General features: G+C 42.8%; 2 protein-coding genes across 6 annotated transcripts in view; one reads left to right on the top strand and one right to left on the bottom strand.

Moving 5' to 3' along the window:
• The window catches only part of RO60 (Ro60, Y RNA binding protein), a 34,555-nt gene extending 30,347 nt beyond the window's left edge, over positions 1-4,208 (bottom strand). The window contains exon 1 of one of the 4 annotated variants that reach the window (XM_048860399.2): positions 3,549-4,208. The gene's annotated coding sequence lies outside the window, so the exon portion shown is untranslated. The remainder of the gene's footprint in view (positions 1-3,548) is intronic. The other 3 variants (XM_048860400.2, XM_048860398.2, XM_048860397.2) reach the window with 3 other exon arrangements.
• Positions 4,209-4,288: 80 nt separating this feature from the next.
• Positions 4,289-20,774, top strand: part of UCHL5 (ubiquitin C-terminal hydrolase L5) — a 30,930-nt gene continuing 14,444 nt past the window's right edge. Inside the window, exons 1-3 of one of the 2 annotated variants that reach the window (XM_048860404.2) lie at positions 4,289-4,586; positions 8,182-8,245; positions 9,773-9,878. In XM_048860404.2, the coding sequence (XP_048716361.1) occupies positions 4,505-4,586; positions 8,182-8,245; positions 9,773-9,878 (252 nt within the window). In that variant the 5' untranslated portion in view covers positions 4,289-4,504. Of the gene's footprint in view, positions 4,587-8,181; positions 8,246-9,772; positions 9,879-16,231; positions 16,316-20,774 lie in introns of both variants that reach the window. The other variant, XM_048860405.2, reaches the window with a different exon arrangement.

Genomic DNA, 20,774 nt, shown 5'->3' with positions numbered 1-20,774 from the left:
ACAGAGATGGGGCATGGGGGTGCACAGGGGGTTACATGCCTTTGCCCCCCCTCATTCTGCAAGTGCAGAGCTGCCCAGCTGAAGGAGGCTGTGTCTCTGCTCTACTGATTCTGCAGCTCAACGCCGCCTCCTGGGTCCTAGTGACAGTTGTGCTCCCCTTCTGTGTGCTGGGAGGCTTCCTGTTTTCTATTCTGTACAACAATGAGTGCCTGCAGTGGGGCTGGGTGGAAGAGGCAGTGGGGAAGAAAGGGGGGGTGGAATAGGGCAGGGGGAGGGGAATGTGGGAGCGAGCAGAGGAAGATGGAGAAGAAAAGGGGATAGCGGAATTGCAGGGGGAAGTGGGAGCTTGGCATGCGGCATCCCCTCGGCGGTAGCTGGGGCTCCCCCGTTAAGGAGGTCCATCGAACCCTCACCCTGACAAGCCACACCCCACTACACCTGAACCCCTCCGACAAACCCCCCACACCCAGACCCCCACCCCACTGAGCCCCAACCAACTGCACCTGGACCCCCACCCCATCAAGTGCCACTCCCCCAGCACCCAGATCCACCCCAAGCCTCCCACACCCAGACCCCCGTGCTGAGCCCTATCTCCCCATACCCAGTGCCGCCCCTCCCCTACCAGCCCCAACCACCTTCAACTGCATCCCCTGCAGATTCCCATTGCTCCTGCCCCGGAACCCCCCCAATGAGCCTGTGTGCATTCAGGTGTCCCACTGAGCTGCCCACACCCAGATTACCCCACACAGAAACCTCTCACCCCACACCCGGATCCCCCCACACTTGGATACTGCTGGGCTGAGCCTGCTCATGCACACCTGGTGCACCTGGCACAGAGAGGCAGGGCGTTGGGGGTGTTTCTGGGGCAGGGCCAGTCCTTGCACTGCGTCAGGGTCAGCTGCAGCCTCACTGCCGAGTCTCTATGCTGGGGGAGGTGGGGGCTTCAGGGTGATCTCCCATCTCAATGCAGCCAGTGCCCTGTGCTCCCCACTGCCATGCTGGAGCCACATTTATTTACTGACAAATACAATTTGCAGAATTTTAAAATATTGTGTGCATAATTTTTAGGCGCAGAATTCTCTCAGGAATACAGAGTGCAACATTCTGGTAGGCCAAAATCCTAATAGGGAAAAACTGTCTTAAGTAAATTGTACTCTATTTTGCTTTATACTCCATTTTGCTAGCTTCAAATTAGTAAAAATAAAAAAAATAAAATGTACTCCTTAAATTAGTAAGAAGAAATTGTTCTAAGTTTATTCTTTCCTAATTGTGTTAATAATTGTTCTTAAAAGTATAAAAGTTTTATGGCTGTAATTACTGCCTTATTTACTGTTTGGTATGTAAGTAAAAAAAGTGTGATAATTAATTAAAAAAAGACAGCTGGACCAAACAGTCAAGAAGGGAGTGAAGGAGTAGAGAGGCATCAGCTTTATCATCAGAATCACCCAGGTGGCAAATTGACGACCTCAAAGCAAAGGCATACACCCCAAAAACAAAATAAAAAATAAAGCAAAAAGAAAAAAAATAAAAATAAAAAAATCAGCTGCAAATAGTCCCAGTAACAACCCAAATAATGCTAATTAATAGCAACCTTAACTACCTTGTAATTAACAGCTCCAGTGTAACACAGCAAGGTCCAAAGACTTGTAATAAAACTTCTTCTTATAAAAAAAAAAGGGTGTATTGCCATGGGACTTTGGGTTCATTCTGCATCAACATCAAAGCTTCGAAGGCGTTCAACAAAGGCCTGGCTCCCCTCCCTCCTGTGCAATTTCAGCTGGCCACTGGAACTGACAAAGCAACACTAAAAACTGGTAACTATACAATCTAGCTGCAAAACTGTGTGTCTGTGTAAATAAAAGCATATACTGATGTTAACGCTTAAAGGCGTATTGCCTTATTCCCTTTAAAAAAAAATTCCGTATGCTTCTTATAAGCATAACATTCTGAATCACCATTTCCCACAAGACCACAGCGAATAACTGTCTCAGAATCACTACAGCTGTATCAGTTGCAACTACACTGAATTTGTTCATTTGTGCTATACAAGTACATAAAAGTGGTTTAAAAAGCAAAGTCTCACATAATTAATCCAAATTTTAAAGGTTTACATAAAAAACACATTTAAAGAAAAGCTGTAATAAAACTACAGGTTCCAACCTAATTTTAACAAATTGCTACATTTAACAGGTATTTGAATTGCAAATGAAATACAACACTTACAAGTCAATTTGAAATTAAACTTTGGTTTTATGTTGGCTAAATTATAAAAAACACTGGACTGGAAATCTACTATGATTTGTATATTTATATTTGTAAGCCCTTTGAGGCTATATCTTTTTCTGTTCTGTAAAGAACTGTATCCATTTGCAGTCTTTTAAAAATGTTAATACTAATATAGAGACCAACAGCTTAGAAGGATTCAAAATTCAAAAAAGGATTAGATATTTATATAAATATTGAGAATATTCACTGTCAAATTAGATGGGATTTTTTTTAAAAAAGCACTCAAAAAACCCACAGCTTTAGAGCAATATAGACCACTAATGCTTCAGGACATAAGCTTTCTTCTGAGGGGATTAATAAGAAACTTCCCATTAACAGTTTGTTTCATAGTTGCCTGCTTCACAGTTCTTGCACATCTGCTAACAACTGCTGTCACATGGAGAACAATGGCCTAGCTAAACCACTGGTTTGATTGAATAAAGCAACTCCTATGTTCCTATAAAAAATAATATGGCCTCTCTCTTAAAGGAAGATTGGCACAGAATCTTTGACAAGGAAATGGGGTTTGATAATATTAATTTCTAGTTTAGATATAGCATTTTTCACTTGCAGACTCCCATTTCCATTTTAAAGATGGGGAAATGAAGGCAGTGGGAGATGAAGTGACTGCCCAAGGTCACCCAGCAGCAGAGCTTGGAATCTGAATCTCGAATTTCCTGAGTCCCAGTCCATTGCTCTTCACAGTAGTCTACACTGCCTCTCCCTCCCTCTATCACTCTTTAGTCTGATTTATAGAGAGTTATAAAGATGACACGTGGTCCACAATATATGGAAAGAAAATCTGTGAAAAGAGTATCCAAGCTAGGGACAAGGGGAAAAAAATTGTCTGGCAAGCATCCTCTTCTATAAGACCTGCACATTCACTTTTTATAGCAACCCAAAATTTTATTCTTCAAATGTGATTTTATTTTTACCAAGAAACCATTCTTCAAAGGGCTGTACGGACCACATCTTGCTTTCAACCCTTTGTATGACTTTTTGAGGTATCTTAACGAAAAAGACTGCGGGAAACAAATTCCAGTATCCCAGAACACCTGGACCACGAACACCAGTGCCCTGCGCGCTGTGTGTGCGCCTCCCCCTCTGTAGCTTTTTCTACCCTTCCCTTATACAAGAGATCTCGGGCACCTGTCCTGGGGGGTTTACTAGGCGCCCCTTCCCGCAGAGAGCTGTTCTGCCAACCCACTAACACTGGTCGTTCGCACGCCCTCCCCCCATTGGGAATAGCAGCAGCGAGCGAAACGCTCCACCCCAGCGCCTACCCCTGCTTCCCCCAGCCGCTCCCGGGCCTCTCCTCACCGAGGGGGTGGCGAAAGCAGGAGAGGCCTCCGCTCGCAGAAAGTCTCCACACCCAGCCTTAAGAAGACGGACGGCTCTCGGTGCCTCTGGCAGGGGCAAGGCCGTCGGGAGGGGCGATCCTTAAGAGGGCGTGAAAGGTGTGTGGCTAGGCCGCTGCCCAAGGGAGGCCCTGCCTGCAGCTCGGACCAGTGGCGTTGCACGGGACGCTCGGCGGAGACGGCGGCTGTTGTTGCTCAAGCGGGGCCGGGCCCTACCTGCGCGCGTGAGCCGGGGACCGAGCGCAGCAGGAGGTGGCGGCTCCGCCAAGGCTTCCGCAATCTGCCCGCGGCCGGCTCTGTTTCTCCTCGCGCAGCAGGCTTCCCTCGAAGTCAGCCCCTCCCTGGTCGGATTCCTGTCAGGACAGCATCGCTAAGACCCGGATGGAGCCGCTCTTCCTTCCCTTCCCACAGTGACCAAGCTCCGAGGCCCCGGATGGAACCGCTCCGCCTATCCTCCCCCCGTCCCCCGGGGACTAGCGACCGCGGATGTAGTTCCCCGTTTCAGCATCCTGAACAGCGGCTGGCTGGGCAGGGAAAGGCGGAGCATTGGGACCCGGATAAACTTCTCCGTCGCGCCTCCCATTAGTTCCCTCTCCAAAGACCCGGATGGCCCGCTCCCATCAGGCACAGCGGCGGAGGACCCGGATCCCCCTCAGCGGGTAAGCTGAGGCCGCTTCCGTGACTGGAAGTAGTATCCCGGATGTAGTCTAGCTGCTCGCTTTCCGTCCGGGCCGAGCTCGCCCTCACTTCACCATAGAGATGACAGCGTGGGCCGCGGAGCCTGCCGGGAAGGAAGCGGCGGCGTGCGTGGGGGCGTGCAGAGAGCCTCAGCCGGCGGCTGGTGGCAGCGGCTGCTCCGTGAGAGCCTGGGACCCGCCACCATGTCGGGAGGAGGCAGCGCCGGGGAGTGGTGCCTGATGGAGAGTGACCCGGGCGTCTTCACGGAGCTCATCAAGGGCTTTGGTGAGGGGTCGAGCGGGGCCCGGGCAGGGGGCTGGGACTGGTGTCTGGGCAGGGGGCGGGCGGGCACTCTTGAGGCCTGCAGCTGCCCCTCCGCCTCTTGCGGGACGGGGGTGGCGCGTCGTTCGGGACCTGCCTGAACTTCACCCCGAGCCTCTTCAGCGGCGTTGCTGGGGTGCGACACCCCCTACCTCTAGCAGGTGCAGATGGGCTGAGGCGGCGCTTTTGCTCTGGTGGGATCGGAAGGAGAGATGCCCAAATCTCCCAGCCGTCCCCCTCCGCTGGGAGGGTGCAGTGCCCAGCACCTGCTCAGCCTCTCCAGGGCTAGCTCTTTGCAGGGGAAGCCACGGCCCGCTCCGCTCCTTCTACGTTTCAGCCTGCCTCGACACATCCCAGCCTGCAGCACTGTTCAGCTCCCCTGAAACCCAGTGGGGCCCCATTTGTGCTTGAAAATGGGACTGCGTGGTGGTTATGGGGCAGCTGCGGCCCTCAAGCACTGAACTAATGCTGTTTCTTTGAGAAAGACCTTTGAGGCACGCACACAGCTCAATAGCTGCAGTGAGCCCTGGCCAGGGTGTACACATCAGCATTTTGAGAGTAACTTAAAAAGAAAAATCCTGAATGAACAAACCTGTATACAGGTTTGCATGAGCATGTGCCTTCTGATGTGAGAGGTTTCTTTTAGCTCAGTATGTTGCATTTAAGATGTAGTACTTACATAGCACACTTGTGTCTTCCAAGTATTTCATAACTGGTAACTAGTACTCAGAAAACTTGTGTGAGGTAGGTACATAATATCTTAATTTTACAACTTTGGACACTGAGTTATAGAGGACCAAGTGCTGCCTTGATTTACACCACATACAATACAATTGGCACTATTGGGATTGTATGGATTGTTAATCAATGTAGAATTTGGCCCAAAGAAGCTAAATTGTGTATCCAGGTCCACATAGTAGATTAGAGTCCTTTACTAGACTATCTTGACATATAGTTCTAAGCACGTTTCTTACCTGCTCTGCCTTTTCTTCTTCACTTACCTGACCCATGAATAAGTCTGACATTTTACACCAGGGCTTGCAAAAATACCTTGGTAGTGACACGAGTGTGGGCACTTAAGCCATCCATTTTTGCAAGCCATAAACTTTTTTCTTTTTTTAAAATAAAAAGTTTCCATCCTTCATGGCTGTGAAGATGAAATGTGAATTATAAACCGTTGTAGTGTTCCTATGCTGGAGTCTTCAGACACAGATCCAGCGTGTCGTCTTTTGCTTGTAGCTTTGTGAAGCAGCACAACTCAAATGAGATTAACACATTTCTGGGCAGTAAAACTGTTACTGCTGAGAATCATTTTGGCAGCCCTGAAATTGTCAAATCATATTAATTTCATGCTGCTGCTGTTTGTGAAAGCTAAGAGTCAGGCACTGTAATTATTCATAATTTTTTGCGGGGAGGCAATGGGGGAGAGTGGTAGAATAGCAGAGACTTTCCTGCAGTCCAGAAAGCCTACAAGGGGTAAAATAGTGGAGATATATGATCCTAGTCTTTAGGCAGCTGTAAGGAGGTGCCCCTCAAGAGTGCTGTATCTTCTGGAAAGAGGAAGAATTCTAGAGGGACGTGGAGCTAAGGTTTATCACATGAACTAGCCAGAAGCTGATATGAAGTTTCCTCATACCAAGATACTCAGACACCTTGGAAGAAATTTCAGCATACTTCCCAGCATGTGTTGATTGCAGGAAGCGCTGAATTTCTCACCAAAGGTTTGCTCCTGGACCTCACCAGTAAAGCCTGTCCCACCCCATCCTTTGTATCTTCATCTGGCTAGTAAATCTAGTTTTCCAGCTTGTACATCTCTGGAAAACTTCTCAAACTCTATTTTACATAGTCTGATTCTGTAAACTCTTGTGATGGCTAATTTAATTTCTTCTGTAGCTAATGAGGAAGGAATTAATATAATTTGACAACTGGATGATGCAAAAGACTGGTAATGGGATAAAGCATGTTTTGTTTTTACATTTGTGTCAGTGTCAAAATTGATCAATTTAAATGATCAAATTTGAAAGCCATTCAGTTGCCTGTGTTTCATGAATTGTACTGGCCGTGTGTCTGATATGTGGAGCAAGAGCATTATCAAACTGTGTATATGCAACCTCCTCCCCGAGGGATAATTTAACAATTTGTCTTCTATGGAACCTGTTCATTATTCACTCTTCCAGTCTCCCACTGAAATAGGTTTAGATCCTCAGATGCTACAGACATCCATCAATAAACATTTTTAGTTCTTGGAGGATTTTTTTTTTATGAGAGTGAAACCCAAATCCTCATTTGAAGCCTGAGTATTGAAACAAAAGACTTTGAGACACATCTGAGGACTGTTGATTGTTTGAATGTTGTACTATGTTATGCAAAAAGATTGGTTCTCTGTCTCCTGGTTAAAAATCCAGCTCTTAATTGGCCTTGTTGGCAATTGGCAGTACTATCAGTGAAGTGAAAGACTGAAAATGAACTATGCAGACTAAACCATCCTTATTCCTAGAGATGGTCCTACCACGTCAAATCTGAGGCATATTGACAAGCTGTGCAGGAAGCTTGTGTTGATACTCGGTTTATGGGCAAATTGAGAACTTTAGTCTCCAGGATTGCCTAGTTTGCTCCTTTCACAAGGACCTGACTGTACTGACCTGATTTTTTTTTAAAAACTATTTTTGTAGTAGTTAAATATGAATGAATATTAAGTCAAATTAATATGTTTATGTAGTGTTTTACATGCTTTTACCTACAGTATCTTATTGCTGTCTCTCTGTCACAAAGTGAAAATTAGTGGCCTTATGAGATTCTTGTGGTTCTCCATTAAAATATTTAATTGACTGTTTCTTATTCAGTAAACAGTGATTCCCCTCCCCCCACAATGATTTGCTTTCATGCTTCTGCTTAATTTAGAAATGGAAGATTTTGTGGCTAAAAGCATAGGTCTGGAAGTTCCTGGGGTTATCTTCTTGGCTTAGTCATACACTTCCTTTGTGATGAACAAGTTACTAAATTTTTTGGACACAAGTTTGCTCCTTTAAAAAATGAGGCTAATTATTCTACTTTGGATATATGATGCTATAGTAATGTTTGTGAAGGACGGTTACCTCCTCTGATGGAAGGTGCTGCTATGGTGGAAGGGTTATAAGTATCACTACTAATATATAGCTTAAGTAATACAAACACTAATTGAATATATATATTTATACATGAAATAAATTAATGGTTTTAAAAGAAAGCTGCAAACTTTGTATTATACTTGACCCAAAATATCTCCTGCTGACTTTTGTGGTTTTACAGTCCCGTTATTTCTTAAATAAAGACTGAAAAATCAACACAAACAGTGGAATCTAATGACACAGTGACACTCTGTTCATTTGACAGTGCTCACTCTATAAAATTACGCAAACTGGACTAAACAACTTTTTCTCTAATCTCTCATCCATATCAGTCATAGGCTTTTTTTTCTTAAGTCTGGGCTTAGTTATAAGTAAGTTTCTTTGTGTGTACATATATATGGCTTTTTCCTCTCCAATTTAGGATAGTTAAAACTATAGCTTTGCTCTTTCAGGTTGCAGGGGAGCACAAGTTGAAGAAATATGGAGTCTGGAGCCAGAGAACTTTGAAAAATTAAAGTAAGCTATTGGATCATAGAATATTAGGGTTGGAAGAGACCTCAGGAGGTCATCTAGTCCAATCCCCTGCTCAAAGCAGGACCAACCCCAACTAAACCATCCCAGCCAGGGCTTTGTCAAGCCGGGCCTTAAAAACCTCCAACGATGGAGATTTCACCAGCTATGTAACCCATTCCAGTGCTTCACCACCCTCCTAGTGAAATAGGTTTTCCTAATATCCAACCTAGACCTCCCCCACTGTATCTTGAGACCATTGCTCCTTGTTCTGTCATTTGCCACCACTAAGAACAGCCTAGCTCCATTCCCTTTGGAACCCCGCTTCAGGTAGTTGAAGGCTGCTGTCAAATCCCCCCTTACTCTTCTCTTCTGCAGACTAAATAAGCTCAGTTCCCTCAGCCTCTCCTCATAAGTCATGTGCCCCATTTTCGTTGCCCTCCTCTGGACTCTCCAGTTTGTCCACATCTTTTCGGTAGGGCCAACAACTGGACACAATACTCCAGATGTGGCCTCACCAGTGCCAAATAGAGGGGAATAATCACTTTCCTCCATCTGCTGGCAGTGGTCCTACTAATGCATCCCAATATGCTGTTAGCCTTCTTGGCAACAAGGGCATACTGTTGACTCTCTAGTTGTCGTTGTGGCCTTTGTTTTAGAGCTGACCCTAAATTCAGATTACTATGATGGGAGAAAAATCTGTGCTGATGCAATTTAAAAATATTTCATAAAACATTTTTAGAAGGACTTTTTCCCTCTACAAATGTTATTTATCAATGTTATGGTAATACCTGAGATCAGTGTCCCATTGTGCTGGATAATTTACAAACCTAGTAAGAGACAGTCCATCTTGTGAAAGACATAAAACTAAATAGACAAGAAAAACAAATGATGGGGAGAGAGAGAGAATTACCTTCATTTTACAGATTGAGAACTTGTATGAAATCTTCACTGGGAATCTTAGCTTTATGGATTTTTCCTTTTGCACTTAGCAGGATTACCAAATTTATAGTTTCAGTGCTTATCAATGCTTGGATAATGAATCTGATATTTGTTTCCAAAGAAAGTGTTATGAATATTATTATTGATGAAATCGCCAGATGTATCATGCAGGGTTTTTTTAATCATCCAGTATATTTCCTGTGTGGAGGGTGGTGGTGGTGTGGGGAGGAACAGGGTCTAAGGTTAATATGTACTGGATTTCTTTAACTTCACTTTAACCTCTGAATGTGTATTAGAACAGAAGCAAACTGGCACTTAAAGCCCAGTTTACCAAGTGATCAATGAGCCAAAATTTTACTTTTCAACAGTGCTATTTGAGCACTAACTCCACCTGGAATTGTGGGTGGCATCTCTGAAAATTTTTAATCATTCAAAGTTAGAGGTCACATCTAGGAGTCTGAGCCAAACTGACAATGTTTAGAAGGGAAGAGTTAACTGAGTTGCCTTATCAGATGGATACACTGAGATTTAAAATAGTTTGCACAGTTCTTTATCAACACACTTTTTCTGCTTTGACCTTTTATTTTATAGACCCGTTCATGGGCTGATCTTCCTCTTCAAGTGGCAGCCGGGAGAAGAGCCAGCAGGCTCTGTTGTTCAGGATTCCAGACTAGACACAATATTTTTTGCTAAACAGGTACAGTAATTTCAGTGACTTCCTTAGGTGCCCCATGAAACAGGGTTTTTTAGTGCAGAAAAACAGAAGATAACTGAAGGGTGCACAAAGGTGAACAACTGTGTACGAGGTATGTTTTAGTCAGACAAAATCTTGCCAAACAAGGAAAAGTAAAATCCTGTTGGGAGAAGGAGCTGAAGAGTAAATGAAAATGATGCTTTTAAAACTTCCTTTCAGTGGCATAAAGGATTATTTTGAAGGTTTTTTTTCTTTAAATCTTCATGAGTCAATGATATTTTGAAACCACTTTCAACAAAAGATTATGGGGGAAAATTTTATTTCAGTCCATCAAAGTAGAACTGCTATCACTATATTTCTCAAATGCTTTTTGTTATAGGAAATGCTCACATTCTAGAGCCATATTTACCTGTTCCCTGTACAAACTTGATCTGAAAGTATTCCTTTAATTATTTATATCTGAAATACATAAGGTTTGAAACAAATGATTGAAAATGTTGTTTATGCTAATGAAATCCATCTTATATCATTAAAGATATAATGCACTAATACAGAATTCTTGTATTTTTTGCTTTGGCAGGCAGATCAATGTATATCATTAGTGACTTAGAAAAGCAAGGAAGAGTAACCAGATCAAATGTAAATTTTCTAACCAAGAGAAGTTAGTTCAGTAGTAGGGTTTTTTTTTTTTTGTTTTGTTTTGTTTTTTGTGGTTTTTTTTTTAAATGCATATAGGTGTGTATGACTGGCTAGAGCTGGCCTTTGTGGCTTCTTACAGAAGGCCCTGTGTCCGCCTACACCCTGCCCCAGGAAAGGAGCAACAAAGGTGGGTCCTCCAGGCCTGCCTAAAGAGGCTGCACAGAAGCAGCCAATCAGACCAGGAGGCTCAGAAAAAAGGAGTTGTATTGCCTTAGCAGATTAGTTGTTGGCTGGGACCAGAGGGGCAAAGAAGGGTGCTCCCCTCTCTCTGGCCAGAGAAGCTCAAAGGACAAGTAGAGCTGGGTTCTGGCTGCATTTGTTCAAGCTCAGGGAGAGAGGACCTGAAAACTTAACCCTAAGTAAGGGGCAAAGATAAAGGGGCCAGATAGAGGGAGGCCTGGGGAAGTAGCAGCAACAAATCTAAGTGAGCAGTACATGGCAGCTATTTACAGTGTTCCTGAGCTGAAACCAGGTGTGGGGGAGCCAGGGTTCCTCCATGGACCACTGGCAAAGTGGTGCAAACCCCAAGAACGGGGTAAGGTTTGTTTGGAGGCCCAAGCGAAGGGCTGAATTAAAGGGCCCAGGACTGAGACTGAAGATCCTGGTGAGGCCAGATAGACAGTTTTGGTTGGACTTCTGTTACCCTGGAAGGAGTTAGTTTTGATTGTATGACCCGGCCAGAGGGCTGAGCCACTGAAGATCCACCAAGCAAAGTTGACAACCTACAGGGGATGTCAGGAGTGGGAAAGGACTGTGGTAGCGTACCCAGCCGCTAGGAGGCACTCAAGAGGTGAGCTTTCCCCTCTATCACAACTTGGTATCACAGCTGGGGTTACGAGACTCACGTGAGTGATGCTTACTCCTGTCTCTAGTGCATGAGGTCTGATATCCCATCTGAAGCTTGACAGTGAGCCCGGAAGCCATGACATCATCCAAATAAGCCTGGGTGTCTCTAGTGCCAAAGGGAAAGGAGGCAGATGGCCTGCTACGTAGATACATCTACTGTGCGCTTGAAGGCAATGCAAGTTCAGTTTGCCCCTGGAGTAACAGAGACAAGACTGATTATTGGCAGGTACAGAGTACTGAGATGCTGGGAGAGGTCAAGGTCCCGAAGGATGCCTTCCCTCAGATGCCAGAGGCTCTGATGGCTGCTAAATAGACTGATAAAACATGGTTTGGGGCCACGAAGAGTTAAGGCCAATGGGAAATGTGGTAAGTGTATCAGCAGTTCAGTGAGGCTCACAGAGAGTAGCGGAAGGTGTGATTTGAACTGCCAAAACAGCTAGACAGGCTAGAGAAGCAGCAGCACTTGTTATGGATCCTGCAGGAAAGAAGCAGCAATGACTTCAAGCACTGGGTAGACAAGAGTGATCCAGTGGGACTGAAACTGACTGAAGAGTTGTTATGGTTGTGGACACTGCTTGCTCTTGAGTGAACTGGGGTGGGGAAAGACTGAGTTGCTGGGGTGAGCTGTGGGAAGAACCACAAACTCCGCTAGTGGCAGGGAGGTGGACAAGGATAATTGTCTTTGGTTTGAAGAGATGGGCCACATAAAAAAGGTTTTGCCCTTTTGAAGATGGACTTGCTGCAGGAAGAGATGCAGGAGCCCAAAGAATAAGTAAGGTAAGAAAAAGGTGTCTGATGGCACAAATGCCGCTGCGCTCAGTGCCTCAGAGCTGGACTTGGAAACAGCATATACAACTGGTCGGCAAACCTATCCAGTGGAGTATGAAGGAGTGTGGAATGAAACAACTACGATCACTGGCACAAATCTTGTTGAGGTGTCAGTGTACACAGACGTGCCCCGGGGGGCCAGGAGGTGACACCAAAGAGCCCACAAGGGGAACCTGGTGACATGAGGCAGACTCAACTGGCAGTCCTAAGAAAACATGAGCTGTTGGATGTCTTTCGGAGGAGATAAGACCAAGGCTTCTGAAAAGGGCTCAGCCTTGAGAGCAGAGAATGTAAGAAGCCCTCTCTCCTTGCCAAAGAAGTATAGTAGGGGACTTGATGCTATGAAAGAAGCTAGATGGAAGGCTCTGGAGGAAAATAAGCCTGAATTGCAGAAGCTCTTCAGGCAGAGTTGCTGAGAGAAGACCCTGACCATGCAGGGCACCTGACTAATCAAGGCAAGGACTACAAAAACTCTCCATACAGAAGCCTGAGACAGAAGACCCTACCAACCAGGGCACGGACTAATAAAAGCTATCCATAGAGAAGGGCCTGGGAGAGAATACTCCGAGAAAGCAGGGCAAAGACTGCATAGGAGAGAACATTGTCTTCAGGCAGGACCACCACCCCAAATCCTTTCTGTGTGGGGAGGTATGTGATGGGGTATACCTGGCCTTCATGGCTCTATACAGGAGGTCCAACAGTTCTACACCCTGCTGTAGGAAAGGAGTGACAAAGGTGGGTATTCCAGGCTTGCCTAGAGAGGCTGCACAGAAGCAGCCAATTGGAGCCCAGCAGGCTCAGATAAAAATAATTGTAGGGCCTTAGCAGGTCAGTTCTTGGCTAGGGCTAGAGGCTCAAAGAGAGGTGCTCCTCTTTTTGGCCCAAGGAGCTCAAGGGACAACTAGAGCTTGGTTCTGCTGCAGTTGCTCCAGTTGGGGGAGAGGACCTGAGAACTGCACCCCTAAGGTAAGCAATGAAGATAAAGGGGCCAGGTAGGAGGTCGCCCAGGGTAGAGACAGCAGTGAATTGAAGTGAGCAGTATATGGCTGCAGTTTATAAGGTTCCTAAGTTGGAACTTGGAGTAGTGGCTGGGACCAGGTTCCCCCACTGTCCAAGTGATGTGAACCTTAAGAAGGAAAGAAGCATGTTCGGAGCATGAAGCATGAATGCATGGATTAAGAAGCATGTTTGGAGGCCTGAGCAAAGAACTAAATATAAAGTGCCCATAGCTGGGACTGAAGATCCAGATGAGGACAGACATAGTTTTGGTTGGACTTTTGTTACCCTGGAAGAGACTGTGCCACTGAAGACCCACCAAGCAAGGCTGACAACCTACAGGTTACACCAGGAGCAGGAAGAGGACTATGGTACTGCACCCAGCTACTAGGATGCTCATAAGAGGTGAACCCCACCCATCATATCTTGCCTCTCAAACATAGAGGTATAGCATTCAGTTTAAACCCAATATTCATCCTTCCCACAACATTTATATTATGTTCCTATTTGTCCTTGTAAAGATCTGAAATCTCGCAAATCTTGAAACAGAGCTTATAGAAATGTATCATAAGTAGAACACTGCTATTTTTGTTCCTTGTTTTGTGTCTCTGTTCTAAATTGAGACCATTATCTGACATTTGCATTTTTGGAAGTTGAGAGGTATCCACATAGATCTATGCACAAATAGAAATGTGGGAGATAAAAGCATACTTAACCTCTCTAACTGTCATAGCTTCTCTATATCTGTGTTCCTGTCATATGCTGATGAAAATTCATCTGTGCTTTGTTCTTACCCCGTTGTCTTCCTTTTTCACTCCTCTTTTGCCCTGCTGTAGAGGCCCTCGTTCCTTGGCCTTTCCTAATCCCACTTTCTTCCCTTTCTCTGCAAACCTTCTCAAACAAGAAGTCTAAGATCCAGCTGTGATCTTGTAACACCACGAGGTAGCCGACAGTTTCTGTCTAGTGTCTGGATGAATGGTTGGTTGCATATTCGCTATTCTGGGTTCTGCTTTCTATCATAATCAAACATGCTGTTGCTTCTTAAATATTTCAGACCACTTGTGTGTTCCCCTGCTTTACGCTTGCTCATGTCTTTTCTCTTCCTCCATTAGGCTTGTTTCTGAAGCATTGCACTTAGTGTTTAACAACTTGTTTTATTTGATTATGTTTAAAGGAGCCTTATTAGAATTGAACTCTAGAATGCAAATACAGAGACTTAAGCTCAAATAACATTACAATTCTGAATGGAAAAAGCTAGGAAACCTCAAAACAAATGGTGAAAGTGTGTTTAATTTCCAGGGTTCTTGGTATTTTCTGAACCCTGAAAGTATAGCTCATCTTTGTAATGGGAGAAAGGGAAGTCCGTAGGCTTTTTGGGATACCCTCTTACAGACAGTAATGACTGCTTTGGAGTGTCTGGCCTATTGTACAAATACAATAAATATATTTCTTTTAAATGGTGAAAAGTAGCTAATATGCGCTGGTAACTGCTCTTAAAGTAGTAGTGCATGATTTTGCCACATGATGGCACCAAATATTTGAAAAATGACCTATGAGGGAATGGGCTGGTACCTTTTTGCTTCTTTCACCTTGTCCGTATTAGACAAGTGCAGCAGCTTAACTAAATCAAAGCACTTGATGATATAAGGATGCCTGAAAGAGTTTTGCTTGTTTCATACATTAGAAATTCACATTTGTCTGGACTGAAAGATTTAGTGTGACTAGAGATCTAGTAAAATTATGGCTTACAGGAGAGTGAAAGCTGATCATTAAGAGGGGAAAAGTGTTGTGTTTTGTTTTCTTTTTTTTTAAGAGACTGCTAAATAGGTGTTTGAAGTTTTAAACTTTTAGTGATTAAAATTTAGGGGAAAGTAAACCTACGTTAAAGAATCAGCCACATCAGTCGTGGTCTGAGAGCTACTCAACAAGTCCTCCAGCAAAACAAGGGAAGATCAGGGCTGTTTCTTACATTTCTAAGATGTAAGAAATGGGGGGGAGGGGGGAGTGGGGGCAGTAAAACTTTCTTTATACATCATAAAGAAACAAAAAGGGGCATAAGCCTAGTTTTGTTTTTTCTTTTCCTTTGCAGGTCATCTTCAGAACAGATTGCTATTTTATAAAGTCTTTCCATTGCCTCTTTTTTTTTTTTTTTTTTTTTAAAAGAACAGATGAATAAAATACCTTTTTTTTGTATGTAATCCACCATAGTGTACGGGGAGGGTGAGCAGATCTTCTGTCTGGGCAAGCAAACTTTCCTGGCAATTGTGTAAAACTGCAGTAAGCCAATGGAGTAGTAAACATTAGGGATTGGTGGCCTGTCAGTTTGCATAGTCACTTTAAAAAAAATAAAAATAAAAAAAATAATACAGTGAGAGTTCCAAACATCTTGAGGATCCCAACTCTTTTGTTCTCAAAACCCAGATTTTTAGCCATCCTCCTTCCATATGTTCTTTCTCTAAAAAATTACAATCTAGATAGAGACCTTGTACTCTGTGTTCTTAACTTCTGTGTTGAGAAGTTTTTTTTAATCTTTATATTGATAAGACTAAGTGTATGTCCTTGTATGATAGTGCTATAATATGGCAACTAAATTAAGGTATTCTCAGTGCTACAATTCAATTTGTACCTAAGCTTCCATACATCTTGAAACTTTCAAAAAAAGATTTCTGAATGTAAACTTCACATGAAAAGATCATAACTCTGAAACAGTGTTTTATTATAAAATTTAAATACCTCGCATGACAATGGAACAATCTAAAAACAAGATTTGGATGCATCTGAGCACTTTTGCAGCACATGAATATGTACCGTAGTTGTGGGTTAGTAACTGAAATCTAACAGCTACTGTGTATTACAGGTTAGAGCTTGAGTATTTTGAGAAATAAATTGAATGATAGTATGTTTAATATGCATGCTTATTAACTTTTTATTATCTTGGTCAGTTTTATATGTACTCATGTTAAATTTGGCCTCCCTGTTATGCCTAGGTATGATATGGTCCTCTATTTGGGGGCTCAGAACTCTGGATGATCTTACATGCCATTTGAGCTAGGATACCTAGGCACAATGAGGTGAGTTAAGGATACGATTTCAGCCTTAACTCTGAATGTCTTAACGTCTGTGTGTTGTTAAACCAGACCCTTAATTTTATTTTCCAAACACAGTGGTTACATGTGTTAATGCCGCCACTAAGGTATTCAATAATCATTAATGTTGTTGCAAACCACTGTTTGTTTGTCAAGGAACAATTGCTCATGGCTTAGCACAAAGGTCTTGGCAGAAGTAGACCCATCTCTCCAAGAGCAACATTTGCACAAGTTGCCACTGTGGGTTGATACATTTATACTGATTTTTTTTGGGGGGGGTGTCCAATATTTTACTAGCCAAGTATCAGGATGACACATGCATTTTTACTGAGTATTCATTCACAGTTTTTCAGCAGCATGATAGAACACTAACTAGGAACTAAGCACTTTGTACCTGGGGGAGGAGGAAGGGTCACTCGGCCAAAGAATGGATTTTAGGCATAACTGCATCCCAGTAATCTGGGGAGATTTGTTTTGTTCATGTAACGCTCCCATTGACTTAAATTGGTTGAGGATCAAGCCCTTTTATGTTTGCAGGTTTAGTAATGCTAAATTTGAGCATTGAGATTGGCTCAATTTGAGCATTAACCAAGTTAATAGACAAATGAATTAATTATTGAACATTTGCAGCTCATGGCACATACAATACAGTCATGGAGGGATTGTCTATAATGGAGTATAACTAATATAGAGAACTTACCTTGGTACTGAAAGGTAAAATTGTGCATCTGTTGAAAATAACAAGTCTTAGAACCCAAATCTACCCTATAGTAACATGGTTGCATTTGGCTGCAGATCTAGTAAAATCATCTATTTTGTGGCATGCAGAAGTTTAGAAGATGAATCTACAAGATTCACAGTGATACAAACCCATATATTATAATGCAAAAGAGAATAGCTGACCTACAAGACCAAGGTACTTCTCCCCTGTCCACAAGAAAGTGGATTGGCATATTGCATTGTAATATATGTGGTGCTACACGTGAAATCAACCCAGAAACTCAAGCTGATGCACAAGGCTGATGCCCACTTATTAATGTGAATATCACTGGGAGAATGTGACATGTGTGCTCTGGGATATGCATTAACTGCATATTGGTTTCTGAGTGGACTTATGATGTTCGGTTTAAACCAGTAAAGCCAAAAGCTTTGTACTAGCTTATTTAAGATAGCCTTATGCCATACTGCTGCAGTATGGCATCAACACAGATGCTTAAGTAGAAGGGCAAATACTTGGGGAGACACCAGTAGAACCAAAGAAAAGACAAGGTGGGAGTGGGGTTAAGTAACCTAATCTTCCTTTCTGTTTTTGCTCTTGTATGTCTGGCTGTCATCTGAAGTGCCCATCTTCATCTTCAGTTACCATGTTGATTTCCCATCCAACCCCTTAGCCTCCCACCTCCATGTCTTCCCTTCCTTGTTTGACTTTCAGTCTTGGATCAGCTTTCCTAGTTACCAAAACAGCCATTTGCTCAATCTTGTCTTCACTGCTCCTTTTCACCCTCTTTGTGTCTTCCTGTCCTTCTGTAACTTATGTTTATGACTTATGTCCCCTCCTCTGATTTATCAACTCAGTGATGGACTCCTTTGCCCCTCATTCTTGGTGCAAAGCCCATCCCACCACTCATAGCTCACTCCTAACATCCACATCCTCCACTTGCTCAGCAACTTACTTCACTACAAACTTCTTTTTCTCTTGCAGTTCCTCTATTAAGAGCAGCTACTTCTCTACTCTCAATTATCCTAGGCCTGCAGTCCCATCTATATGCCACTATTTGGCTCTGTCGTAAAACTCTCTCATTGTTCTCCCACTATCTTGCCAACTTTTTAGAAAGAGATGTTCCCTTTTCCCTACTTCTCTCCATAGTCACTGAAGTTTATCACCCACTTTTCCGTTGCCCCCATTACCCCATCATCTCCTGTTTTATGATTCCCTATCCCCCCACTTTTGTTTTTCTCCTTAATCTCTTGGTCTTCCCTTCAGTTTTTCATCTTATAATAAATCTGCTGTGGTCTCCCCTCATTCGAAGGTCCTACTCTAGACTTCATCTGTCTCTCCAGCTAATCCCATCTCCCTTCTCTCTGTCACCTAAAGTTCATATATATTCCATCTTCAACTGTTACCTCAACTTCTCCCCTTCATTCTGGCTTGTGACCTTTGCACTCTACTGCAACTGCTCTCACCAGTCTCTAGAAGTACCCTTCCTGGTCATTTGTCAGAGCTTCTATTTCCAACCTCATCATCCTCAACATTGAGAACCTTCTATACATATTATGCAGTTTTTAAAATCTTGTCCGTCCTTATCTTTCACAGCTGTGTGCTGTTTTTCACTTTCTGCCAATCTTCAGTATGTCTTGATGCTTCTACTCCCCTTTCTCACTTCCTTAGTTGAGGACATGATGGTGTTCCCATGTGCTCTATCCCTTGGCTTGACTGTATAATTGTGGATGTAGATGCTCTGTGTAAACATGTGTTACTGTCATTATGTCCTAATTCTACTATTGCTTCCCATTGTCTTACACCCACTTATTGCATCTTATTTCAAAAATGACTACTTTCTATGAAGCAAAGTCTGTCTTACTGATTATTTGTTGTACACAATGCTTAGAACATTGGGACTCCAATCTTAACAGGTGGCTTTTGGGCATTACCAATCAATTATATCTGGCATGGTGTACAACATTAGAACAGCTGAGTCTTCTCAAAAAAGGGGTGATGTCTGAGGTTCTTTCTTGGAGGTGAGGGGGCAAGGAAAATGAGGAGAGGGTAGAGGGTCAAATCTGTGAATTCAATAAGATAAGAAATAACTGTCCATCTTGGCTTTGTCCTTCATACCAAGATGGCTGTATTTAATGTGTAACTTGTGAATTACTCAAAATAACTTTTATCTTCCCCCTCCTCCTATATACATTTTGAGGCATGTTGTAACACTGCACGTTTGGTAGAAGAGCCGTACAATCTCCAAGAGCATAATTCCATATTTTCCATTAAATAGCAGATCTAGGTTAACTGTATTTCCTACATGCAAAGCTATGCATGCGCTTGAAGGGGAAAAAGGCTAAATATGTATTCTAATTCAGTAGTATAGATGCAGTCCAGTTTTCTAGTGATACACTTAGTTTTGGACAATTGAATGTAAATTCATATCATGGAGCAATATACTGTTCACTACATAAAGTACAAATAGAGCACTTTCTAGCACCGTGGTATCTTGTGGATTTTGTTTTGTTTTCCCCGATCTTGACAAAGAAAAGGTGTCAGTGTGTTCTGACCTTCTTTGACTAGAATACGGATGTTCTCTGTTCACTTTTTTTTGTTGGAAGTGGTTTCATGTTTACAGCCCTGAAATATATTTCAAATGCTTGATATATAATTAAGCTCTTACATTGTCTTCTTTTAAAATGTATGTAAACCTTTATGCTGGATGTTACTCACACAGACTGGAAAGTCTTCTCCCCCGTCCTCTCTCTCCCCCACAAGCCTTCAAATTTACTGAGTGAAACAGCTAATAATCCTCCCTCATGCTGCACATAGCCCCAAACCAATACAAAGTAATTTCTTGTCCAAATTCTGCCCTTTAATTACACCCTTGTCAACTCCATTGACTTCAGTGGAGTCACATAAAGGTAACTAAGGGCAGAATATGGCCTCATATCTTTTCTGACCACTTTTGAAAGGTAGTATTCACTCTCCATCCTTCAACATATATAGACCCTATATTTCACTTCCCTTTTAAAAAAAAAAATAATTAGGGCTGTCGAATAATTTGCAGTTAACTCATGCGATTAACTCAAATTTTTTTTAAAAAATTACGATTAATTGCACTGTTAAACAATAGAATATCAATTGAAATTTAATATTTTTGGGTGTTTTTCTACCATATTGATTTTGATTGCAACACAGAATACAAAGTGTACAGTGCTCACTTTATATTTTTTATTACAAATATTTTCACTGTAAAAATGATAAACAAAAGAAATAGTATTTTTCAATTCACCTCATAGTGCAATCTCTTCATCGTGAAAGTGTAACTTACAAATGTAGATTTTTATTTTTTTATTACGTAACTGCACTCCAAAAGAAAACAATGTAAAACTTTAGAGCCTACTGGTCCACTCAGTCCTACTTCTTGTTCAGCGAATCGCTAAGACAAACAAGTTTGTTTACATTTACGGGAGATGCTGCTTGCTTCTTATTTACAATGTCACCTGAAAGTGAGAACAGGTGTTCGCATGGCACTTTCCTTGCCAGTGTTGCCAGGTATTTACGTGCCATATGCCCCTTTGTGCTGCAGCCACCATTCCAGAGGACATGCTTCCATGCTGATGGTGCTCTTTTAAAAATAAAAAAAAAAATGCATGAATTAAATTTGTGACTGAAGTCCTTGGGGGAGAATTGTAGGTCTCCTGTTCTGTTTTACCTGCATTCTGCCATATATTTCAT

This window comes from Caretta caretta, chromosome 8, assembly GCF_965140235.1.
Source record: "Caretta caretta isolate rCarCar2 chromosome 8, rCarCar1.hap1, whole genome shotgun sequence".
Lineage (NCBI taxonomy): Eukaryota > Metazoa > Chordata > Testudines > Cheloniidae > Caretta > Caretta caretta.
This window is presented reverse-complemented; position numbering and strand designations above follow the sequence as displayed.